At 38.1% G+C, this 27,345-nt stretch overlaps 1 protein-coding gene across 1 annotated transcript in view; it reads left to right on the top strand.

Moving 5' to 3' along the window:
* gstcd (glutathione S-transferase, C-terminal domain containing) overlaps positions 1-27,345 on the top strand; it is a 47,957-nt gene that overhangs the window by 12,566 nt on the left and 8,046 nt on the right. The window contains exons 6-9 of the mRNA XM_044347053.1: positions 18,902-19,017; positions 19,367-19,411; positions 19,676-19,804; positions 24,492-24,625. Coding sequence (XP_044202988.1) covers positions 18,902-19,017; positions 19,367-19,411; positions 19,676-19,804; positions 24,492-24,625 — 424 coding nt within the window. The remainder of the gene's footprint in view (positions 1-18,901; positions 19,018-19,366; positions 19,412-19,675; positions 19,805-24,491; positions 24,626-27,345) is intronic.

Here is a 27,345-nt window from a genome sequence, read left to right on the forward strand (position 1 = left end):
GTTGAAATGTAAACCGCACCAGAAGTCTTGGCCCACGCTTTTCAGACTTTGCTTGTTTTTCTACACTGTTCATAGGTCTAATGAGTAGTTAAACATCTGTCTTGTTTAGCTTCCTGATGCCCCTTAGATGCTTATCAGACTGGTTTGGGAATTGGAAAACCTGTCTGTAAGATGCATCGAAGATGGAATATCAATCCAGTAACAGCTTTCAAATATCATTATGTAGGTAGTTATGCACTGTTTCTCTCTTTTTCTTTTTGTCTGTGTTATCGATGTTCTTCCATGACTTGGATTTAAAAATGTTAAATGTGTTCTGATACAGAGCTGTTCATCCACTGTTAAATCGGTTTGGCTGTGTGTAATGGGTGTGATTTCCCCTCAAGCATATCATCTCACTGTTATTGAACTTAGTTAAAGATGATTAGCTGTATTTGATTTAAGTCCAGATTTATGAATTTCCCTTACATTTTCGTAGACTGGATATTGACTGGGTGCCCCAAGGACACAGTACAATTTCTTTTAGCCAGACTTTATGCCAGTGTGTTACCACTCACTTTAAATAAAGGAATATGGCGATGACTTCATCTTCTCATTTACTGCAAATTGTTTCTTTAAGAGGATCATGACATGACATCCTTAATGATTCATTACTGTCTGACGTTACAGTTCACACAGGGTTTTAACTGACTCATAATCAGTGAAGGGTATTTGTAGAAATAATTCTCATTACAAATTGTATTCACTAGAGCAGTGCCCATTCTAAACGTGCCAGTTCGGAACGTGCCAATTGCTTATCATTGCTCAAGAACCGCATACATATGTATAAATTGACAGTTAAAATGATAAGGAATTAATAAATTCAATGGTTTTAATGCAGAAAGAAACTTCACCAGTGAAACTAGACTGAGGTGGAGCCATAGAAACAGTTTATGGGCTTTCATTTGTTGATTCTGCTGCCAGTCAAATGTGTATGCACTCCTACTGGCTAGTTTTACTGCCTCTGCCTCTGTTTTTTTCTCCTGTGTGCACTTGTTCGTCTTCTCAGGCAGTTTAACTGAGTGGGCGCATGCCTTTTTCCCACTCAGCCAGTCAGAGCCCAGAAGCCCCGCCCTATTGTGATGTGGCGTTGGACCACTTTGCTGATTTTCAACCTTATCTCTACCTATCCAAATTAGGGATACTATGTGAAAAACAACCGTTTTTAATGTTCTCAGTGTCTCTGGGGTGCAGCTGCAAAATCTGTTCTTCGTCCAGCACCAGCACCGTCATTTGACGCATACAGTGACGTAGTTGGAGGCAAGGAACTATAGGCTATATCAGTAGTTGTGCCTTCAAGGATGGTCAAAGGTCGGTCTCCCAAAACATTCCGCCTACCATGTTATGCTAGCAATAGGGAAAAGCAGACACTAAAATATCACACTACTAAATACTTTGAAATATTAGTATGTTTGGTAGAAAACTAGTTTCATGATACAAGGCCGAATATCATGCTGTGGAATCAGACACAACGCAGTGTGGAGGAGGAAGCGACCACCAGACCGGAGCTACGTTAAAGTGGCACCCGAGAGTGAGGCGCCTGCAGCCAGACAGGCAGCTGCACCATTGACCGGTCTCCGGTGCCGAGAGAATGGAGACAGAACAGAAAACTTTATGAGGAAAAATGTTTTGTAAATGAGAATAAGCCTCAGAGATATAACATCTCACTAACTTTGTCTTTGCTATACGGCCGCTCTGCATTCTGTAAACATATCGCCATTAGTGGATTGGACAGGACACAATGCATTCTGGTTGTTGTAGGTTTACCCCTTAAGATCAGACTGTGGAAGTTACAACCTTGTTCTCAGTTTTCTCTTGTCATAGGGTACCTATTTCAAAAATAATAGCACATTTCCTCTACATAAGTGACCTAATTTTAAGAAACCATCATATTCACAGTGGTGAATTTTCCCTTTAAAGCTGCTCTTATCAATATGTTTACATTAACAATGGATTAAATGATAATGAGAAAAGGGTCACTCATAGTAATGAAACCAAAGTCACCTGACTCAGTTCCCCTTCAACTCTACAAAACTTTTCAGTGTCTTTTAGCTCATTGTTTTGGTTTTACAGCATGCAACTTTACTGTTTTAGTTCATTCTTACTGTTCTCACCAACCTCATCTCCAAATAGGCTCTAATAAACCCACTGTACTTGACTGGCACCAAATGACAGACAAAAAAAGTAAGTCTTGCTCAGCCAGAAAACTATGGGTTATCTCCCTCTGGTTCAACCTGAGTTACTGCCCAAAGTGAAAGAGTTAAACTATCTCGGGGTCTTTTTCATGAGTGGGGGATTCACATTTGTTGCAGTGTCTAATGGTTTTACTGATCTATTTGTATCAGCCCTCACCTATGGCTATGGACTTGATCACTCCTTTTTTTAATCCGAAGTCAGCCTCTCTTAAAATACACCATATTGTGATTAATTAAAATAAATTCCTTATCTTACTCTTAAGGGCATGGAAGCATCTATACTGAAATAGCAACTAAGCAAATATATATCATCTTCTCTGTACTTGACACTTAAATAAATCACACACGGAAGCCATTAAACATCCAATTCCAGGACAAACTAGAAATGTGGTTGGTTGAAATATTTTGGTTTAACTCCTGCACTACATCAGTCTGAACACAAATACATTTCCCCGTCTCGCCTGTGGAGCTTGTGCACTAGACTTTAGTCGGCCAGCTGAATTGGAGTCTGTGTGCATGGCTGTTTTTCCTGTCCAGCTGTCAGGCTGAATGGAGCTCTGCTGAGAGATGCACAGCAGGCTTAGTCACAGATCTGTTTGACTGTTGGACTGCACATTACCACATCAGCGTAGTCTAGATATAATGTTGACTGATTCGTTCTGGCTGTCTCCCTTCATGTTTTTCTGCAAATATATCTGTTATTTTTGGGTTTGCTGCGAGTTTACAATAAGTGATAAGGGCAAAGTCGAGGTATAGGGCAAGATAACATTACAAAAGAAAAGTCTTTGTCAGATACTTGTGAAGAGGTGCTTGCCATCCTTATGCCTCTGTCAGACATGTTGATCTAGATGCTTGTGCTTTTGACACAAAAAACAACACTCTACTTATACCAGTCCTTTTTTGATGTAGAGCTCAGCACCAGAATAATTTCTGTGTCCAGTGTCCCAACACTAAGCTATACCTTTCTAATCTCACCTTTGATATTTTCAGCTATTTATTTCCTTTTTTCCTCCACTCCAACTGCTTGTAATGAATAAAAATTCCACATCAGAGTCTCTTGTAGAACGTTTGATCCAGAAAGCAAGAAGATTAACTGAAATTGCAACAGTTCTTCAAGAGCGGGTTTCCCGGTCATGCCTTGAACCTGGGGTCGCTTTTAATTTACACATGTCCTTGAGACATGACAGTGGATTTCTAAATTTGTGGAAAGAAGAGTCTACAGTCATCCTGGGAGCTATGTGAGACTATTTACGCACAGTAGTGCTTTGAGCTGCATGCTAACACGCTTGTAGTGACAATGCTATCATGCTGACGTTTTGGCAACTGTGTTCACCATTTTAGTTTTGCATCTTAGCATGCCAGCATCTGCTAATGAGCACTAAACACAAAGTACACCTGAGGTTGATGGAAATGTCAACAGTTTTGCAGGTATTTGGTCATAACCCAAAGTATTGGAAATATCAAATTTTTGACCTCATGGTGCAGCGAGATGAAAAGTCAGGGGATCACCAAAGTTATTACAGTTTCCCTGAGTGGAACATGAATAGCTGTATCACATTTCATGGCTATCCATCCAACAGTTGTTGAGACATTTCACTCATAACCTCAAATGTCAACTTCATGGTGTAGGTAGGGGATCATCAAGATCAGTAGGCTTCATCCTCTGGGGACAGTGGATGTTTGTACGAAATATCTTGGCAACTAATGCAATAGTTCGGACCAAAGTAGTTGACCGACAGGCTGACGTTGCTGTAACGCACCGTGAGCATAGCTAAAAGTTGCATCTGTAAAATGTAAAAATGGTTTTAGATTTTCTTTTTGCCTTCAAGGAGAGGTGTGTGCTCATAATTTTTCCACGTAAAGCTGTCAGTGCATGTGTAATAAAGGTAAATTGGCTGTTATTAAAACTAGAGATCAGAGAGCTTTTTTTGGAGAGCATATGTTAATACAAACACATAGATGGGATTTTAAAATGTTGTTAATATAGCTTTACTGGGCATATCTGTTTATACTATGTGCTGGCATTTAGTTAACACCTTGTTCCCTTGGGCTTACAGCTCCACACAGCAGGCTGTGACTCCCAAATCACTCCTCTCATTCTCAATTAATTGAACTCATTAGAGCCTTTAAATTGGAGATTTAAAGATACGCAGTAAACATGGGACCAAGCACAACAGGCAACTAGCTTTGTTACTCCCAATTAGAGTGATAATTGGCACTTTATTTCTGCAATTCAAGTTCAAACACATCTAGACTCCCTGGAGGGATACCACAGAGTTTCACTATTTGCAATGATGTTTGAGTTGTGCCCATTTAAATGCAGAGCCACTGGCTGCCTCCATGATGAGCTCCTTGCAAATGTCATATCATGAATATTAATTTGTCTCCTTCGTTTTGTTTTGTTCAATAATCTCTGGTGAGGCATTGCAGTGTGAGTATGGAACAGGGAGACAATTTGCCTAACCCTCAGCCAGCTTTCAGTGGGTTTTGGATTACATAGTGTTTCTTGCGCCGTTTCACTCGACTCATAATTAATTACTGATTAGTGTTTTCAGCCCTGAGCAGAATGTAAAACCAAATCTTTTTTTCAACAAGCTTTTCCATTGGCGCACAGTTTACTACGCTTTGTCTATAAAATTTTATACGTCTGGGATGTAGAGATGACTTTTCGAAGCTAAAATTGAATTGATTAAATGATTTTCTGTTGTTGACATATTGTTTCTGTCATTGAGGTATGGGAAATATATTTTTGGTTTTGTTGAACGGAATGACAAATGTTTTCTGTTTATTCAGAAGATACCCAGCAGCACTGGTTAATAATAAAAGATGAATAATGGAAAAAAAGCTTTTTCAAGACTGACTGACCTGTAAAATATTCCTGTAATATAAAAGTCATCAAAAGTTATCACAAATTGTCATAGGAAACAGTGGAGGAATTCCTATTACTTGACATGTTACATATACTGTATGTGATGGGGGTGAAATCAGTTTATAATTACAGTATTAGTATTGGATTTGTTTGGCCTAATAAAAATATGAGATAAAGTAATATAGGAACTGTTGCCATAGTTTCTTAGCAGCCCTCATGTGGATCCTATATGATCAGGGCTGTACTGATACACTCAGCTCACAGTGTGATGCTATCACAGTACCTTTACTAGCTATGGTTTATCTCCCTTATTTAATTCTCCTTGGGAGTAACATATAGCGAAAAAAGCAATGTTCTTTTTTTTCTTTACAATAGATAACATAGAGTTCTGTGCAAAAAGCAAGTAACATAATCTCTTAAATGCAAAATAAAGTCATCCTGTTTCACTTATGGGTCTTAATATATTGTACATAAAGTTAAACTGAAGGATAAAAAATGCCTTGATGAGAATGTCCTCATTAAGATGAAAAGCCAAAGTTTTAACTTGGTTGCACTGGAATTCCTCAATATAATGAGCCGCAAACTTCAAAGTATGGTTGCCATTCAGTTTATACAATGTGAAGTGATATTCGGAGGCAGCATGAACACATAGAAAGTCAACGGAAAGATGCAAATGGAGGCAAACAGATGCAGATCAGCACTTGCTGAGTTGCATGTGTGAAGCGGAGGGTGTGATGGAAAATAAATGAAAGTTAGATCCCATTTGATGAATAATATGTTCCACCGCAGCCTTGAACCAATTCAGTTACCCAAATTAGCAACTCTCGAGTTTAAAAACATTAACTTGATACTGCATTTGGAAAGATGCTCAGTACATTTGTCGGTCTCATTTTGTCTCATGCCAAGCCAATTTGTGGCTTGGCATGTTATGTAATATTGTGCATGTTCACAGACTGTTGTTACAGTTAATTACAGACAGTGCTTCACAGAACAGGTCTCTGTACTTTATGTTTGTTCTTTTGTTTATTCCTTTCAGTCTGTTGCCTTTATATCTCGCTTTCATCATGTTTTTCTTTTTTCCATTTCTGTGTTTATTTCTTCTCTTTATCTGTTTCTCTCTCTTCTGTTCTGCTGCCCTGCCTACCCTGCCTGCCTTGCATTCTATTTACATTTCTTACCACTTTAATTTTTTCACTCCCCCTTCAACATGAGTCTGACATGCAATATACCATTCCCATATACGCACATCACTTTTGTATTTGTTGTTTTTCCCATCGCTGAACAAAGTCGTCTCCCCGGAATTCCTCATTTTGTCCGCATAGGCTCAAACAAAGGCACAAGTCTTATTATTTTCTGTATCTAGTCAACACTGTAATAGATGTGTCATATTTGGTTTCAGTGTGTACTGTGAGATGTGCTCCTATTGTGGAAGAGACCTCCCCCAGTGCCCACATCTAATTTAGCTCAAAAGAAGTTTGTGTATGGACTTTGGCATGTATGTCTCTGTTGTCTGAGGTCTACATCTTGTTGATGGTGGAGTTTTCTTTTGTGTTTTTTACACCCTCATGGAGTTGTCTTACACTGCTAGGGGTGAGTTGTCATTTCTATGTGTGTATGTGTGAATGAGTAAGTATGTGTTATGTCTGTTTCTGCATCTGCAGAGCATTTAACAATAAACATAAATCACCAGTTGCAAGGGCCTCTGTAGCTTTTACATTCTGATGTCTATAATGGCTGCCAGAGATACAGTATTGTCTACACAGCTGTATATATTTGGCTATTCAAATGTGGAGAATCACTGATCTCCTTGGAGTTACACAACCATGCAGAAATCTGTCCTTTTGTCAAAATGTCATATCATATTCATGGAATCATTTTGGTTTGCATTTTGCAAGAACTGGAAGCAGAGAGCATTGGACAAGTTTTTGGGGACTTGCTAAGTTTGGAGAGTAACAATGACTTGTATGAAGTTTTTGAGTATGCAGGTGGCTCAGTAAGACAGAATAATGTTTCATCTAAATCCTGTTCTAATTATCCAAAGGGCACATGTAGCGTTTGTGGCCAATCTGTGGTCCCTTGATTCTTGTTCCACTTTCCTAAATAAGAATATGTGTGCAGTGCCAAGACGTTTGCAGATATAATAAGGAAATAGATACATTGAGACTAAGTGTTTCCTTTTCATCACTGAAATTATATGTGTATTTCAGATAACACCAAAGGGATAATGGGATGAAATCTGTCAAGACAGAGAAGTTTTTTTGTGGGAAATTTCAAACACCATAAGTCTGCTGTGACAATATAAGCTAAATGCACAGTGTTGAAGGGAGAATCCCTTTATTTCTCTCAATAGAGGGGCCCTCGCTTTGGCAACCCAACCATAAAGGTTTCTGAAAGAAAACTAGGAGGAGCAGGGACACCAACTGGCTGGAGTCCAGCCAGCCTTTATTTATCCTTGAGTTAGCACTGCAAGGCTAGGGCTAAAAGCCATACTGGCTGGAAGATTTTACAAAAGTGGCAGGCCAAAAGACGTTGACACGGCCCTCCAAAGATGCCAGCATTGTGCCACTTACTCCCTGACTTTGACAGCTCCGGCAGAGTACAGAGACCAAGGGATGAAGGGGAAGATTGTGCACTGAAAGAAAACAAATGAAAACAAATGGGTGAAGGAGATTTTCAGGAGACAACTGGAAGAACAGGTCGATTTAACTGTTCTGCCAACTTTATCTTCCTGAAATATTTGTTTTATTCATACTTGTATTAAAAATATATTTTTTTATAGAGAAAACTTGCTGTTGTGCTGAAGAAAAAACATAGACCATACCACTTAAAGTTTGCTCCTTTGAATTACTAAAATGATTTTGTCAGAAGTTAAAACATTGATAATGCCTATTCTAATGTGCATCAATTTCCAATACAATACAATATGATCAATTTTGTCATGTGCCCTTGTCTGCAAGGCTCCAAACAGACTGTCTACGTGCAGCCCAAAATGTATTACTGCGTGGAGTCTACACAACAAACATGGGAACGTGTCCATGTATGCAGAAACCCAATGTACCATCTATTTTGAAGTAAAGGGGGCACTGAGGGCAAGTTTGTAAGAAATACATGATAAATGGGTGAGTACTCCACCTTGACATCAAATTATCATGTATTGATATTTGCTAATGGACAGTTATTCAATGATCACTCTGTCCAAGTTCCCTACAGCTGAAGATATGCAGTTGTACTTCTATCTTTCTCCGAACTTTCTCAGTTGGTTAGTTGGGAAACTGGTTACATTTGACTTTCTTGGGGTTCAGTGATGCATCATGGAACAGGGTAAAAAGAAGGAAGTGTTGCATTTTGGTCGTCTTTTACAGCCAGTCCTGTTTTCTTGTTTCAATTTAGAACAATCCTGCTTTCGAAGTATCACATGTTGATATGTTGGACTTTAAAAACTATCTCAAGTCAGCAGACTGAGCAAATCTTATGTTTACTTTGTGGATATGGTTTACCAATGTGTCAGCTTATGGGTAGCCTTAGGTCATTTGTTCCTTACCTGAGCTGAGCAGTGAATGCGCCGGCCAGGATCAGTGCAGTTCATACTTTCAGAACAACTAAGGACAAATCTTTTCCTCTGCCCATGGCAAACACAACTTCACTGACAAGACGGATCGATTCCAAACTCCCAAAGTTTTAAAGCAGAAGAGTGTTGATGTGTTTGCCACCTCCACTTCAAGCAGCGCAGTGAACAGCACTCAGGAGACATGTTGCAAGACAACATTTAGCCTACACAGTGAATGGTAGCCAAAAGGATAAATATATATCTGTCTGCCAGGCATGTGCCAGTATGAAAATATCATAATATATTTATCTTGGCCAGATTATACAATATTATTTTGATAAATGTGAAATATATTGGTGAGTTTGCCATGGTGGTTGCTTTAGCTCTCTTTGACCACTCTCCTAAAACATTTCCTACAAATAGTTTCTAGTTGAGCTTTTATATACCCCAAATATCAACATTTTTCACCACAAATACTCTTTGATGAGAAAAAAATTTCTGTTGGTGTGATAAATGTGTGAAGGGTTGGAAAGACATTGCATTGTGCTTGTTGTTGGTTGTTTTGACAAGACAAATGACCCGCAACAAATTCTGATGGCTTAAGGTCTCTGCAAACCAGTATTAGACACGTTGGCATGTTACAATACTAAGATATTGGCTTATGGGTAACACTTTTTACCAAACAGAGCTAGTTTCCCTAAGAAGGTTCATAATACATAATAATACATACTGTAGTTTTGTACTAATTATGGAGAAAGTATGAAAAGTTTCGAGACTTTAGTCTTAAATTATAAGCAGTTGTTATTTTCCAGAAGAATTTGTGTGAAAGAAATACTCTATTTAAACTTATGTTAACATTAATTCATTATTACTTTTTTTATTGGAAACTTATTTTCTGTATAAGCTCTATTGTATGCTTGTAGACCAATTTCACATTTTTGCGTACTCAGTTGACCTGCTGTGCACAGATTGAATGACTCTACATCTAAATGGAACGTGTACTAATTGAAATCCTGCACTCCACACCAAATTACATAACTCATTTCAGGAATATTAGCAGTTTACATATCAGGTCCTTATCAGGAAATTACAGGAGACAATGGGATCTGGAAAATGAAGTGTCACTGGCTTAGGTTTGCTAGCATGTAGGGCTGAAACTAATGATTGTTTTCATTATAGATGTATTGGTCAATTTGTTTTTGATTATTGAGCAATTATGTAGCATATAAAATATGAAGCATAAATATAATCTTTTGACTGACAGGCAAAAAACCCAGATGGATTCAATTCATTGTGAAAAAGAAGAAAATATTGAGTTTAGAAGTTTTGACCATCAAGTAAGTGGAATCTTTACACACTTCTATGATAAACTGCAAACTGAAAATAGACAGTAACTAACTGACAAATAATTTCAGCTCTACCAGAATTAATTCATATTTTTCATCATCATTTATCATACATGTAAAAGTAAAAGTGTTACGTGTGTCTTGATGTGATTCTCTGTTTGTGTGTAGTTGGTGTTATTTTGAAGAGCACAACAGTTTTCTAGTATGTCCATTTTGAAACAAAACAGCGCAGACAAATTCGTTATGTGCTGTGACCTGTAAGAGCGACCGTGAGTCCCATAATTATGCAGACCTCTCGCCTACAGCTACGTCTGGTCATGTTTTGACAGACATTCCAAAGCTGTTGAAGGATGCACGGTGAGAAGTTTTTTCCTCTTCTGTTTGTCTTCATTACCTTTCATTTTTCTTGTCATCACAGTCTTACGCAAATACATTGAAAAATGTCAGTGAGGGCTGCTGTGAAAGCACACTTTTATTTTTTGCTGACATCTTGTCAACAATTGAGGCTTTCAGTATCGTGAATTTTTTTTTTTTTTACTTCAAGCCGACTCAACAAGATTATATTTAGTTACTGCTCAGTGGCTGTGCCTCCAACTTTAAAAAAAAAAAAAAAAATGTCACAGCACAATTGCTGTAATGTTGTGTGTTGTTGCAGCTTTCAGGATTGTTCCCAAGAATATTTCCACTGCCAGAAAAGCACTATGGATTTATATGTCTCTCCTGTTATTAATTACCATCATCTTTGCAAAGATGTGCCAAAGTTCATTTCCTCTCTCTTTGGTCCGTAGATTTCTGTAATAAAGTACGTAGTCAAATGCAAATTGTTCTGCACCAGTGCATATGTTTCAAAGTGCCAACAAGGCATTTCAAATGTCAAATAATGGAGAAGCCATTGTAAGTTGTCTGCAGAAGTCTTTGCCAAGGTAAAATTAAGCCAGCCAGTTAGAAATTTTGTCCATTCACGAAAACATAGGTTACTGCCAAAACCTTGTCAGATAAAAAAAAAAAATGTTAAAGGTGCCTTTAACTCTATGTGGGACTGTGATAAATCATTTTACGTCCTTCTACAGAAAATAATGTCATGCAAAGCAAATCCAGTACTGATTCAGAACAGTTTTTAATTTGTTGGCTTATATTTCAAGAAATGGCTCCTAGTCTGCATTCTGTTCCAGTCTCCCTGTGTTGATGCTCTCACATCTCCGTGGGAAGCAGCTTCTTTTGCACACACCAATAAACTACACTGCAATAATAGAAAACTTTCACAAAGACTCAGTTCGTGTTGTGAGGGAAGTCTGCTTGGCTCATTCTGTGTTGTTTTAAAGATATTAAAAGACAATGCTGAGAAAATGTTCAAATTAAAGAGGACAGTCTTGAATGTGTACTGACTGGATATAGCAAGTGTGTAATTATAGTTTTGATTAGCTATGTGCCAAATGTTTCCCATGCACAAAACCTCTATATATTTCAATGTGTAATAGTGCAGCCTTATAATAACCTCTTGGGTTTAAAGAGTTTGCTGATTATAATAACAATTGTAAAGCTTCAAGTAAGTGTTTGAACAAGTGAATATGTGATGTATTTGTGATGCTGTCATACAGTTTGGATCATTTTTTCTCAACGTAAAGAAGGTTAAGGGGAATATTTAAGGGAAACATTTTAAGAGGTCAGTTTTTTTCCTCTCTTCTCAGTCAGTGCTGTAATATGTGCCATGTTGTTTAGCCTGCAGCTTTCCTTTCGTACGCATTTGTCAGAATCTCAGTAATCCATTTTACCTTTGTTACTGAGCTCTAGGCAGTTTATTTATTAGCTGCTCAGCAGCACCTCTATAAGAGCTGTGCTCTTTATTTTGGTTGATCAGTTTGCTCCTGCAGAACCCTTGTGTGCAACTCACAGCACTTAAGGGACAAGCTGTTTGCACTCTTCCAGTCACATAAAGGAATTACCGTATACTCTCTTACACCTGTACGGTCACAGATGTATGAGCCAGCCCTCGGTCAGTACATGGCACATTCACATACCTGGACCAGTTGTGGTCTGGTCACTGTGTGAATCAAATATTTTATTCCGCAACAACACCACTGTGCTGCTGCCATGTTTAAGTGCTAACGGTTTTAAAGTAAGTGTGCTTTAGATTTTTACCTCTCCAGTCATGCTTGGAGCTCCCACACCACCCTTGTGCTTGTTTTCATAAAACACAGCATTGTTCTGAGCAACCTCCAAGACAAGCAAACATCAGTATTGCTCCACAGAAGTACTAGGACAGCTAACCTGATACACTGGTACATTCATGACTGCTTGAGCAGACCTTAGGCATTCATTCAACAAGATGATATGATCAGAAAAGAAAATCAGACTGAGATGGAAATGATCCATGCATCTCACCGTTCTGTTTCTATATCACTACACCAAACTGCACATATGAACAAACACATCCAGAGTGCTTGAATGCAGACAGATTGTCAATGTGCATGACCCAACGTGTACATGCTGCGTCATTCCTTTTATACTGATGTGTACACATATGTATGAAACAGAATGCAAAGGTTTGCTCTTTTAAGAGCTACCCAGTCTTGCTTACTTCCAGTGCAATATGTGCATGTCTCCGTTCCCACCAGTGAGTCTTTCCAGAGTTTGGTCTTGATTTATTGACCTGCACTTTTGCCAGTTTGTTTTCATTAAATTGGCTGCGAGGTTTGAAAAAATATGAGCTCATAAAAAAATCATTAAAGTTGTCCTTCTCCTTGAAGAGTTTAAACATCACCACATGAAAACATAAACCAGTGTCTTATTTATTTTATTGAATGTTTATTGTCAAATTTATTACTTGTCTTAGCTATTGAGTGTTAATATTATGTATTATTATGATCTTACAAGAGCAGCTGTCCCAAACTGTTTCTACTGGTATACTTTAAGCAGTTTAACAATATTGACCTAAATCGACATCATGATGAACATAAAATGACTCCCCAGTTTGCAACAACCTTTTTTAAGGCTGCAACTAACAAATATTTTCATTATTGATTAATTTGTTGATTATTTTCTCAATTAATCAATTAGTTGTTTGGTCCATAAAATGTCAGAAAATGATGAAAAATATCAGTTGCTGTTTCCCAAAACCCAAGGTGACATCTTCAAATGTCTTCTATTGTCCCGACCAACAGTCCACAACCCAATGATACCCAATGATACATAGAGGACTAACAGAACCAAAAAATATTTACATTTGAGAAGCTAGAATCAGTGGATTCTTAATTATCCTTAAAATATGACTTAAAATGATTAATTGATTATCAAAATAGTTAGCAATTCATTTAATAGTTGGCAACTTAATTGACTAATCATTGCAGCTCCAGCTTGTTTTGTTAAAAACATTTGATGATGAGAATCTCTGAATAAAACAAAGTTGACAGAAATAACACATTTAATATCTTTTGTTTTTATTATTATTTCAACTTCCTTTCCACTCAAAAATGTGTTGTTTTTTTGTTCCTACAATTGAATGTTTGAGCCTCACTGTGCAGAATGATGTATGTGCAGAGTTTAACACTAGAAGGCTGTTTTCATGTTAATCTGTGGTGATGTGATATCACAAGTAGTTTGGAAGCCAATCCTGGTCCAGTATGCAACTTACACAAGTTTGATGTAGAAACTCACAAGCATCCAGTGTACACACAGTGAAGTAGGAGACATGTTGTGTCCAGCAGTTAAACTTATGATATGATATATATTTGCATATTAATGGTTTTTGGAATTTTTAATGAGGCAGAAGGAATCGACAAACATATCAAACACATGTGATTGTTCCAAGCAGGGTATTTTTTACATGTCTGGAGGAGATCTTTAAATTAAAATGCATGATTTAATAAAAACAAATGACCCAACAATATATGAGTCAATATATGGTGTTAATTACCATCAAATAAAATAAATAATCCCTCATAATTCTTTTCTGTCACATGCTCACAAGTTCTTAGAAGCAGTCAGTTTTAGGACACTGTAAAGAATTTCTCTGACTGGTAATATTAGCATTTTTCTTCTCAGACTCGCCATCTTCTAACATGACATCATGTGACATCGTTTTTCTTGGTCGTTGGCCGATGACACTGTCTGGGACATTTCTGTGATAAAGATGTCTGGAGACGCATTCCACCCATTAGGAATATTTTTCCTCAGTGGCAGCAAAACACATAATATGAGCCAGCAACTCCTGTAGGTTAAACTGGGCTTATTGTACAAAGTGTACAGTAAACCCAGTTTAACAAATAAACTATAGTGCAATGCTCTCTTACAGTAACAAGCTCAGTCTATAACACAAGAGCTGGTGCTTGCTCTGTTCAAAGACAACATGTACTGTAGGGAGTACATAATACAACCCCTAATGTAATTTCCAGAAAATAACATTATATACAGGTATATTTGGCTAATAAATCACTAACTAGAGTTAGCAATCATTTTTCAAAACAAACATAAAATCCAACTGATTAAGACAAAAATACCGAATTCTTAACTTCAACATAACACAATCTAAACTTGAATCTTAAACCAGCCCTGCTTATGTCTGCTCTTTAAACCAGCATGTCCTCTGAGAGATGGTAGCTGTCAGATCCTGCAGAGCCCAAACAGAGGCCCCCTGTGCCTCAGCAGTGTGTTTACATTCTAATCTGTGTGATGGACCTGCTTGATAAGTCCCTGGGTAGTTCTGCAGCATCAGGGGAAAAAGGAGGAGATCAGGGCTCACTGCCAGCAGCAGCAGCAGTGGTAGCCACCTTTTTGCAGTAGAGGACACACTGGCTAATGGATCCTCAGTCTCCCCCGATGACGCAGCCACAGCATGTTTTTTCCTCACTGAGCATCGAGATATGTCGAGGCAGAGTAAATCTGCTGGAAAAACAGAAACATCGTTTCTATGATACCAAAAAAATGTGACCCTGTCATCACTGGCTTTGTGCCAGTAGTTTTCCGGGTGGGATGGTGTCCCTGCCCCTGTTCATAAACACCACCAACATCAGTATATTCCACGTTCTGGCTCACATCAACCTGTGGAAGGAGGTTAAACTGAAAAAGACTTTCAGAAGAACACACCTGAACCCCATCAGATTCCAACCAAAGGAACATGTCAGAAGAATATACTTAGGGGTCAAGGAAACGTAAACTTGGACAAGTAATTACATTTTCAACTGAAAAGAAAGATATAAATTGTGGCAGGCCGGTATGCATGATAGAAATCAACATTTGTCCAATGCAGGCAAATCTAAATATCCAGAGAATATTATTATGTTGCATGTAAATTGATATACAAACAAAAATATGTGCGTGAACGTTTGTCCTTATGTACAGTACACTGCAAAAAATATTAGGTATTAACTTTGCATATTCACCTCCTTTTTAAAACAAGAAACACATCTATCAGATGAGATAATACTACTTTTTCTCAGTGTCGTTTCCTGATTTCTAGTACTCAGAAACGAGTGCTAGTATCTTCAAACAAAACATAAGTAGTCTTAACACAAGTATTATGAAAATGATCATTCTCGGAAATTATTGAAATTTTCATTGGAGTTTTTATTGGAAGCATGTAAACTAATCTTACCACATTGGTGGATGTCTTGTTTTACTTTGTCTAAGAGAATACATATTTATGATTCAATAAAGGTCGACTGATCAAATTTTTGTCTAAAAAAGAAAAAAAAGGAATTATATTCCATGATGTCAAGTCTCAGTTTAGAAAACTTTCTTTGAATCGTGTTTTTTATATTCCCTCATTTCTGGCAAGATGTTCTCAGACGTATAGCTTGACTTGATGCTTAATTTTCACCTCTTACATGATAATTTATGCGTGTTCATTTGCATTTTCATACATACTTGGCAGACAGTGCCTCACTTTTTTTTTTATTGCTAAAACATCTGAGCTCTTCCTCATTCTTGCACATGCAGTGTGATGTGAATAATGACAGAGGAAGGGAGTTGAGTAATGTCCACCTGTCAGCAGCTCTTCGTGGTAGGGGATCATTTGAGCCTGGCTGGATGACAGTTGCAGGCAGTTTCTGTCATACTTGTGATTGTTGCGTCTGTTTATAAAGTGGCTAGAAGACAATAGATGTTGGGATGCAGGACAAAAAAATAAGTGGAAGAAAATCAGGGTGCAGATTGATCTCGATCCTTTTGGGCTCTCTGTGAATAACATGGTCTGTGATTGTTTTTCTCTCTTTCAAGTTGAAGCTCGGATAAAACTCCTGAGGTTTCCATGTCAAAACCGTTCTGCTATATTTTAGTCACTAAGCGTCATTCCCTGGTTGTATTTCACTGTCATTTAGGCTAATGGAAGGTGTCACATCACATTTTTTTCTTATCCTGGCAACTTTGGCATCATGTTGTCATGTAATGATTTTGTTTGTTGAATCGGGTGACCTTCCTTCAATCATAAAGCCTAAACTCAAGCCCTGCATTGATTAAATATTCTTCCTGCTGTAGTGGCTAATTCACAGACTGTGACAGAGAGAAATTACAGCTGCATTCAATTTATGTCATACTTTAACAGTGATGACAGGGTTACCTGCAGAGGGTCATAAACACACTGTGCACCAGGTCTGTTGATTGGTTTGTCTTAGTATTGTTTCAGTTGCCTGTACAGATCAGGGTTATGACGGCAGCAGAGTAGCTCTCCCAAGCTGTACTGCTGTGGGGAAAAAATAAATTATTCATTATTACCAACCTTAATCATGCCGTAACCAAACTGTGGTTAGTATATGTGGAGACTGGGGGAAATAACTGATAAATGTTGACACTGAACATGCAAAAACCTCATTATATGTGCCAGAATCAATACAACCCATCATTAAGTGACTGAAAAAAGACATTATGAAACTGCCTGTTATTTGCATTACATCTGTAGGAACATGTTCATTATTCTCTACAGTGTGTTGCCAACCTTGTTTTTTTTCACACTTTATGGCTTTTTGGCCTTTATTCTGTTTGACACATACTTTGTGATGTTCATGTGAAACTGAGTGAATTTGATGCAATTATACCGACCCAGGGTGCGAACTTTAAAGACCTCTCTCAGTCTTACTCTTTTCCCTGACACCATATTAAAAAATAAAATTGAAAACAAAGAGAGCCGTAGACTGGCATGTAGTTAGCTCTTCTGCTGCCACCCACTCAGTCCCGCATAGCTTATGGGTTTGACCTTAACCCGTGTGCTGACCTTTCATCAAACAAAAGTCTTGTTAGTGTAGAAATGCTGAAAGTCAATTGCACGCACACTGCAAAATCAGTTTATACATTTATTTTATTCAAGGAACATACACCTTTTGCACTTCGGTTTTACTTTTGTTAGGACTTGTGTAACTGACTTCAGTCACTTTTCTCTGCACACACAGTATTATGTACTATTATGTTATACATTAAGGACATGCTGGACAGATTTGTGCCCTTTTGTGTGGCCGAACCTGCATGCTTGCCTTTGATGTATAAAAGGGGATTTTCACATGCATGCTCACAACTAATGAAAGCTTGCAGTGGTTGTCTGGGAATCAAGATATTTAGCAGAACATCATAAGAGCCAGTTTTTTTTCCTAGATTGCGTTTTAGGCAAAACCCTCTGTCCTTAAAGTGTTCTGTATCTTGTGCAAAAAAAGTTTGAGCACTACATGGATATTCTACATTGTTACTCTGTGAGCTCATTAATTTTCTCCACACTGGGCCATATTTTAGGTCACCCTCTGTATGTCTGCGTACTTGATGTAGACATTTATCATACTCCACAATGGAATTTGCAATTAAAATCTAAATGTGTTGAGATGTATCAAAAGACTTATATAGCGAGAACTCTCTGGAGCTGTGGATGCATAGAAGTGCCTGCACCCGTGTGAATTACTCGTCAAAATGAAGAGTGGAGTCTTGTCAATACCCTCCCACAGTTTCTCTGTATTTAAATTCATCCCTCACTTTTCGTTATTGTGCTCTCCCCACAACTGGGATCAGCGTGATAACAGCCAGTATGAGAGACTGAATAATGTCACTATAAAATTTCCTATTTGTGTTGCCGGGAATGAAAAGTCTCCTTTACAGTCTGTCCTCCCCTGTCGTCATACACAAAGCGGCGAGAGCAGGAAAGTGTAGTAATAATATTTTTCTGATATTCCAGTTGTGTGGATATGAGGGTGTGACTTACGGGTAAATGAAACACTCATCACTCTAGGTTTATGGACCAGAGATGGCACCGGCACAGCGCGTCAACGGCTCACTGCCGATGCGAGGCGTGCTAGAACACAGGAGAGGAAGATGCAGGAGGCTGGAATGTGCTTTGAGTTAATGGGGTACATACTGCTCACACAGCAGTAGAAAAGTTCTGCCGCAAACAAGAAGGACACTCGATTTTGGCTCGGAGGCTTGCTTTTGATGATGCTGAAAGATTGTTTGTGCTCCCCTTGTTGGCAATTGGCTGGAAACATGCTGATGAGAGAGTGGAGGCCTTTTCATCTGTGTGCTATAACCATTACCTGAAATGGCTGGTTGTAAATCAAAATTTGAGCAGTTAGAGGGAAAGGCTGTTTGCTCACTGACAGCAGTATAAAGCGAAGCATTAGAGTAATGAAAAATGTGTAGTGTGATTTTTTTTTTTGTTGTATTTTTTAACAAGATATTCTGCCATCTTTTATGTTGTTAAAAATGTAGGTTATTGTAATGTGTCTTAATATTGACTGGAACCAACCAAGCTACAAAATAGGCTTTTACAAGCATTAAAAGAAAAGTCTATTTATGTTTGAAAGCTTTCTTCTCTGGAGTTTTTTTTTTTTTTTTTTTCATTTTCTTTCATTTCTTTGGTTTTCAGATTAATTGCCTGTAAAAAACCTGTTGCTTTCCACTTTGCTGCTCAGGCGCATTGAGAACCTGTGCTCTTTTGCAGGGAAAATGTCAAATATCCGTGCAGTCAGGAAGAGGCAACAGCTGAATAACTTGGTCGCCATGGTAACAGAGCTAGCCCGGCCGGGATACACCATTGTGGATTTCTGCAGTGGAACGGTATGGGTATTCATCCATCAATCCAGTTATGCATGTATATTTATCCCTCCACCTGACCATGACCACGTTAGGCTGCTGCTCCATTAATAGTCAGCAAAGGGTCTGCTTCTCATACTCTTTTATATTTTTCTTCTTCTTCTCTTTGAATTCCTTTTATTATTGGATAGACTGGCAATTACATTTATGAAAATGGTCACTCAAAGCAGGACCTTTGCAAGGCTAAAGGGTCAATACCGGGCTAGAAAGGGCAGCACTAATCATAACTGTGTTGAACCCCCCCTCTTTCGTGTGCGTTGTTTTCCTGTTGTGCATTTTCACTTTGTTATTTCTTTGTACTTGTGTCTCTCAGGGCCATGTAGGGATTGTTCTGGCTCACGCTCTTCCAGATTGCCAGGTAATACTTATGTATTTGTACAGATGTGACATACAGACATAACATTGTGAGACGTGACTGAAAGATATAAGTGATAAAATAATTAATACATCAGTTGATAATAATAAATTGATACTATTAATAATTGTTTAATGCAAACTTATACTGCTGTCTTGGTTTAGGCCTTTTTTTTAAATTTTCAAATGGTGCTCTATAAAAAGTTTGTTATTGCTCGTTCCAGGTCACCTGAAGAAGTAGCAAAGGGTTTTTTCTTTGTTATTCCAGGTCATCCTCATAGAAAACAAAGAAGAGTCCTTGGTCAGGGCCAAGAGTCGCAGTGCTGAGCTCAGTCTGGGAAACATTGGCTTCATTCAGGCCAATTTGGACTATTTCACTGGACCATTTCACATTGGGGTGAGCAGAGCAAGCAATACTATACAAAAACATCATAATGATAAAACATTTAAAAGAAATTGACATTCACTGTGACTTTGCATCAGTTTTGTCTCCATTTGTTGTTTAATGATCCATAGATTATGCAAATGAGATGGCAGCTATTTCAACTATTTGATGTAACTAGTAAAAAATTTGATCATTTGTGAACAACAGAAACTTAAATATTTCTATCAAATGCCATGTAAAAATGTTTTAAAAATCACTACAATAAGTGCAAAATCGTTGTATTAATTAAGACTAATCACAACATTATCTCTACTGTACCATGTTTGTATGCCATTATAATTAATGTGATATAGCAATCAAAGTTTGGAAGTATTTTTAGCACTGGTTTAGTTTACTTTGCTTGGATTTGTACATGCACATGATGCTTCACGTCCCACATGACATTTTGATTTTGAAGTAATAATGCTAATAATGATAAGCCAATAACTCATTCTCATTCTGATTAGTTGAAACTGCAAATTAAACACCTTTCATTAACACTACATCAACAATGTGTGACCTGCTTTGCTACAATCACAGTTTGACTGCAAGGTGTCTGAACATTGTATTTTTAATCTTAATATATTTATATATTTAAGAGAACCAGTGCCACACATCACACGGAGAGATGGAGAGACATGTCATTTCCTCATCTTTTTCTATAAAGTGAAAATGCCAACGTGCAATTATTTTTGTCAGAGCAGCTAAGATTGCTTTTCATTTCCCAGAGTGGAGCATTTAATCAGAACCCTTTTAGTGCTCTGCACTTCAGTCAAGCAGAGTATGCCACTGTCCCCTTGATTATTGGACAGCTAAAAGGTAGTTTCACCCAGAAAATGAAGGATAAAGGTAATGTTAGGGTTAAAGTATCTCCTCCATTAAAAATATTAATGGCTCTCTTGTCTTTGTTTGTTCTTGTTTACTGTATAAATCTCCTATCCAGAGATATTGCTGGTTTGCTTTCAAGGACATATTGCCAAGATCTTAAGATATGTGCTCTTTTAAAGGTTTAGGACCAATTTTTGGAAAGGAAAGTGTGATCTTTGGAAAGTGTTTGTAATAAAAAGTAAAATGGTTGCCAGACATTTCAAGTTTTATGCTGGCAACTCGGACATGTCATCCTTTCACTTCTTAATTCATCACACATTTTTCACGCTGACATCTCTGCCAAGAATGCAGTTCTGCCTGTTTGTGTTTGTTAAGCTTAAATATCTGGCTTGGTAAATGTGTTTAATTCTGCACAGCTACCCGCTACAACAAAATTAACATTTTACTAGCTTTCAAACCATACTTAATGGGGCTAATACAAGCTAAAATTCAGCACCGAGTAGCACTCTCCAACAGCAAGTCAAAACCCTTGACAGTCCTATTTAAAACACCCACCTTCATCTATAGACCTCTTGACATCTCGCTGATTACTGTCAATTTAGACCAAATAGGTCCTTAACTGTGGTTGTTTATGGGCTGTTTGAATCTGGCTGTGTTGCACAAAAACTGGTGCTTGCCATTTTTAAAAAATGTCTTTTTGCTTTCTGTGGAATCACTGAATTCCCATTTCGACACAGATGACATTTTGTTTTCCCATAGGATCTTTATCGTCATCGCTCTTGATCATTGTCATTATTCATGTGTCTCAGGTCAGTGTCTTCCCCCAGACATGTTGGAAAGATCCATCTTCCTGCTTTGTGTCATAGCCCAGTTTCAAAAAAGCGAGCTGTTCTCGTAGCTGTACTTTAACTCTCTCTGGAACAAATAGGAATATATGTGTACCTGCTGTAATTAGAAGTAGCTATTCTTTCAGCATCGTCACTCCACTGAGACCTGTTCCACTTTGTGAGAAACAAACAAGCATAGATAATTCCTCTCTACAATATATGGGTGTATTTTGTAACCTAGTCAGAAAGTTAATGCATGCACACGTATTTTTATTTATTTTTATTGTAATGTTGAGATTTATTTTTAAAACGTGCTTAGATTTGTCATGTTTGCATTGCTTGAGGTGCTTAACATTTATGCAGCCTCAGCTGTTGCTTTGGCTAAGCTCCTTCCCGCATGACACTGATATTTCTACCTGGAGGAGCCACCCATCACACTAACTTTAATCCCGTTATGTATAATACATGGTCCCATTTTTAGTCACGTTAATTTAATCAGGCTAATTAAGTTGAGGTGTCCGTATTCTTAGTCGGTGTCTGCTCTGCCTGTCTCTAGTGGCATGGCCCAGGTGTTAGACTTGTATCAGAACTGGCCTGTTCATGCAGTGTATTTGGTTTTTATCTTTTTCTCCTGTCAAATAACATTAAGCCAACAGACCTCGGAGTCAGGAAAAGTTTTAGAGCTTGAAGTTGATTTAGATTTTATTGGAACCAGGTTCATTATTTGTTCTGCTTGAGGTCTGATTGTTTGCAGGTGTTTCTTTTAGTTAACCTAAGAAAATGCACTTGCTGTTATTGCCTTAAGTCTTATGTAAAAATGGGTATTGATCAGTTCCAATAAGGCTTTATCAGGTGTAATGCCAAAGCTGATGTCATTTAAGGATTCCAGTGTTTTTTTTCTTGGTTCTTAGAGTCTGTTTATCTCCAGTGAAATGCAGCATTGCATCTACCTTTGAGAGGAAAACAACTCTTTGATTCTATCTAATCACATTTACTCTAGTCTGCTCCACACAAATACGCACACATATATTTGTATATTGGTATACAAACACACAAAATAAGGCACATAACAATAGTGTTGAAGCTTTGCTGGTATAAAAGTCTTGCTGATGACGGACCTGATTCGTTTGCTTGAATGGTCAGATAATATCATTCGTATACTGTGCATCATTATGAAATCTGTACAGCAAACAAAACTTAACATTTAAAACTGAAAAAAGAGTGAATAATGTAGCCTCATTATTTTTTGTGATTTGATTATTTAGAGAAAGACACAGATGCAAACAGCTTTTCTGCTCTCCAAAAGACAGATTAATAAAGAACACAGTTTTATAAATGGCCCTTGGTCTTTCTGTTGTTGCATATTAATTAATAATCTCTGCTCCCAGTAAAATGTCTGTGCAGCAGTAATGCTTAGGAGAGCATGTATAAAATAATGGACCACTATAAAATGGTTTAAACCAGCATTGCATAGATTTGCACCTTCCATTATCCATTTTAAATTAGTACCCCAAAGTACATTGTGCTGGGACATTGCTTCATATTTGTAGTCATTGTTAAAGCAAAGATGTTTTCAAAGTCAAGAATCAGAAAAGAATAATTAGTAATCAAAACATATCAATGTGTTTTATTATTAGTTGTGTGCATTTCTCCTACATGAATGGAGGTTTGTTTTAAATCAAGGCTAAAGGTTATAAAATGTAATTAGGATTTACTACAGCCTGACTAATGTGCAACATTAAGTAGCTGGCTAAGAGTGATGGTACTTTGTTAATTATTTTTGCTTTAGATGTGGGGGATGTAACATCGTTCAATCTTTGATAGCAACCCCTCCTTCTTATCAGAAGCATGCTGTTGAAATAACATAAGGCTTTTCCCTTATGCCATGAATGAATGCAGGATAGAAAATTAGGTGTCAGATAGATGCAAGGCCATGCAGGTAATTGATGTTAATTCCCCAATTTTAATTTTTGGTTGCTCTTTCATGTGCACGCTCTTCTTCAGTAACTTGATGTTTAAATAATTGCACATCTTTTTGAAGGGGAATAAATGATTCTTTGCTCATGAATGTTCAGAGACCAAAAACATCCTAGCTGTATGTGGAGCTCTTCATGCAGATGAGAAAAGCTCTTTCCAATGCACAGACTGTATATACCTACTTGTCAAGTTTGAGCTGAAGAATTGCCGCAGCCGTGCAACTTTCTGGCAGAGCTTATGTACCCCCCCTGACTCTTTGAGTGGGTTTGGCCATGTTTAGAGTGTCTGTATCTTCCTTAATCTTTAGAGCTGCAGCCAGTGTTGGCTCAGCCCTGCCCTGACAGGGTCTGAACTCCTGCTCTGTGGCACTGCTGTCAAGGCAACATGCAGTTCAGTTTCAGACTCCCTGACGCCAAGTGACAACTTCTTGGAAGGCAATAACAGAAGTTTGAGGTGCCTGCTTGAGTTGGACGGGGGTACATTTCAGTGAGCCCAGTACCTATTGTCACATAAGACTGTTGATAATGTATTTTATTTGGACCATTAACAGGGAATCTATTTAGCTAATGTACGCTTGAGAGGAAATCTGTACTTTGGATATTAAACTCATTGCCTTTGAGGATTCATAATGTATTTTTGCAGATGTACTGGGCAGAAGAGCTGACTGGAATACAGACAAGCCATAATATTGGGTCTTTAGTCGCTTTACATAATCTAACATATAACTACACCGTTACTAATACATAGCTAGGTGTTCATCTCCACACACAGTTTACCCACTCAGTAGGGATCCCGATGCATTCGTGTCTCAGCACCTAAAGCTCTAATACATTTTGTGAGCTCTAACTCTCCTGATGTGCACCTTTGAGAGCATAGATACAGCCATTATGAAGTAATCAATGGGACTGAGTGCATGCTCTCAAGTGCTTTTAGCTTTTGGTCTTGTTGGACCAAGAAGGTTTTCAAGAAAGATTTTAATTGTGAAAGTAACACTTCATTTGTTTGTTTTCTTGTGTATTTCACCTCAGGTTGCCCTTCATGCATGTGGTGTTGCAACAGACATGGTGATGGAGCATTGCATCCAGGCAGGAGCCGCCTTTGTCATCAGCCCTTGTTGCTACGGCTTCGTCCCTAACGCAATCAAGTTCTCCTTCCCCAGGAGGTCTGTACCTGCTCGTATCACCTCAGTCCAGCGTCACGCCTCTGGTTCTCTGCTTTTTAAAACGTTGTGTCTGACCTTGTTGTTTTCTTGTTAGATCCTATTGGTTCTTCTCTTCTCTTTTCTTCTCTCCTAGTGATTTCTTTAGTGTCTCTTTAGGGCTCAGACTCATTCTCTCGCTCTCTCTCACACATACATAGAATCTATGTCTCTTGTCACTGCTTTTTGTTCACCTCCCGTCTCTTATCATCACCGTTGACAGTGTGAGGCAGCAGTGTCACATCGCCTTCACAACAGGATCCACCCCTCACCTTTTCAATCTCAGCCTTATTCTATCAGCAACAGAGAATAGCGCTTTCGATGCAGAGGCTGTCATGGATTTTACTGTGCAGAGTGACAGAATAATCCAGTTGTAGGTACAAATAAGAAATGCTGTTCTTGTTGGAAGTTCTTTTATGAGATTTTGTGTTAAGCAGAATTAACCATTAGTCTGAATCCTTGGTGATGCAAGCTGAATCCTGTTTGCATAGAGATGGAAGAAGCAGCAGCAGAGATGGAGAAGTGAAATGAGAGGGTGTACTTTAATGATGTTGATACGGTTGCTATAGCAGCAGTCTGTTGACTAATGGTACTGTAATAGCTTAAGAATCACGAACTCTAGCTTACTGAAAACAAAGACAAAGCTGCTGTTGTGTCGTAGCAGCAAATTAGTCAACTTTATTTCCACTCACTATGGAAACCTAATTGTCCCTAATGTCACAGGAGATGTTCCAGTTTATTACAATTTGGGTCTTATTTTTGTAGTTTTGCCATCATTTCTATTGGTTATGACAACATTGTACACACCAGAGTAAGATCTGGTTATACAGCGACATTGTTAAAAATAGGTCTGATCTGGTCTGGTCAATCAGACAAGTAGTTAACCAGACAGTTTGCAGCCAGATTACCTAAACCACTATTTGGAGTTGAAACTAAATAACGATAGTAATCCATGTGTCCTGCAAAACTGTGTGCACAACTATGGCCAAAGTAGGTCAAAGTTTATCCAGGAAGTTGGTCTGTAAGCTGTGATGGATTTTTATAATAAACCTTTTACATTGGGCCAAATATGTTTGGCTAACCTGGGGGTTTGTTCAAAGCCTGTTTGATCGTGGTGGCCCCGTCGGACTTCTCACAGTGTTCTCATATTGAAGCAAGTTGTAATAAACTGTAATCATCTGATAGGTCTTGGACTAGTGGTTGATACTTGGTTTATCATGTGTTTAAATGAACTTAATATTTGGGAAAATATTGTGTAAAGGACGATATCATCACATGCTGTAAAGTAAGAAGTAATGCATCCAAGATAAAAAGCATTAAATGACTGAGGCAGGATAGTGTTTCCTCCTCATAGTCCATTATTTTCTATAACAGCACACTTCAAAATCCATTATCCCATTTATACTATGATTACTTACCAAAGAAACAGCATAAGGCTGGTTTAGATTGTAATCCATTTTCAAAAGGTTTTTTTATAGTTGTCACTGTAACAAATGTTTGCATTACAAGCTGGAGCATCTCTTACAGTTTCATGGGGCAAACAATATATTAAACTTAGCTGCTATTCCTCTATAAATGTAGGAATTACTTTATTTTATTTATAGAAGTATACATGGAAAAATATGTATTTAGTAGTGTTCTAGTTTAGAATAAGTGGGAAATATATCATGCTAACCTAGATGCAGATGTTAGATAATTTAGCAGAAAGAGAGAAATTCAAGGGCTTTTTATTGTCACAGGCACAGCAACACAGCGGGTGGCAGCATTGAAGGCAGTGAAATTGGCTCAACTTCCAATTAGAGTATGTCATAAAATATTTACAATTATTTTTTTAAAAAAAAGGAGAGTGAGAAGAGAAAGATAGGAAAGAGACAAATTAAAATATATACAAATACACAGTACTGTGCAAAAGTTTTAGGCACCAAAATTAAAGTGAGGATGCTTTCAAAAATAACCATACCATCTGTTGCAGGACTCCTTGCTCTTCTTGTAAATAGTTCTTTATGACTTCATGCTGTATGTTTGGGGTCGATGTCATGCGGCAGAATAAATCTGGAAGTGATCAGACGCCTCTCTGATGGCATTTCATGATGGATAAGAATTTAAACATCTTAAGTGCCTAAAACTATTGCACAGTACTGTATATTATACCACAAGTGTGATAATGCACACAAGTGGTAAATAGATTAATAGTGTAAATGGGCTTTCTAGTCTTCCGACCACTGAAAGCGCTGTACAATACATGCCAACATTCACTCATTCACACACACATTCATACACTGGTGGCAGAGGCTGCCATGTTCATTCACACACACTCGGGAGCAATTGGGGGTTCAGTATCTTGCCCAAGTTACACTTCGACATGCAGACTGGAGGAGCTGGGGATTGAACCGCTGATCTTCTGATTAGTAGACGACCCACCCTACTTCCTGAGCCACAGCCACCACTTATGTATTGCACATAAGTGATGGGTTATAAATACTTCTGATAAAAATGTAAATATTGCCTAGTAGGGAAGAGAGTTTGTGTGTTTAGTGGAGGGTAAATGTATAGAAGAGGAGGAGAGAGAGAGTGAGAGACTGTGTGTGTGTGTGTGTGTGTGTGTGTGTGTGTGTGTGTGTGTGTGTGTGTGTGTGTGTGTGTGTGTGTGTGTGTGTGTGTGTGTGTGTGTGTGTGTGTGTGTG

Source organism: Thunnus albacares, chromosome 3 (assembly GCF_914725855.1).
Source record: "Thunnus albacares chromosome 3, fThuAlb1.1, whole genome shotgun sequence".
In the NCBI taxonomy this organism is placed as follows: Eukaryota; Metazoa; Chordata; class Actinopteri; order Scombriformes; family Scombridae; genus Thunnus; species Thunnus albacares.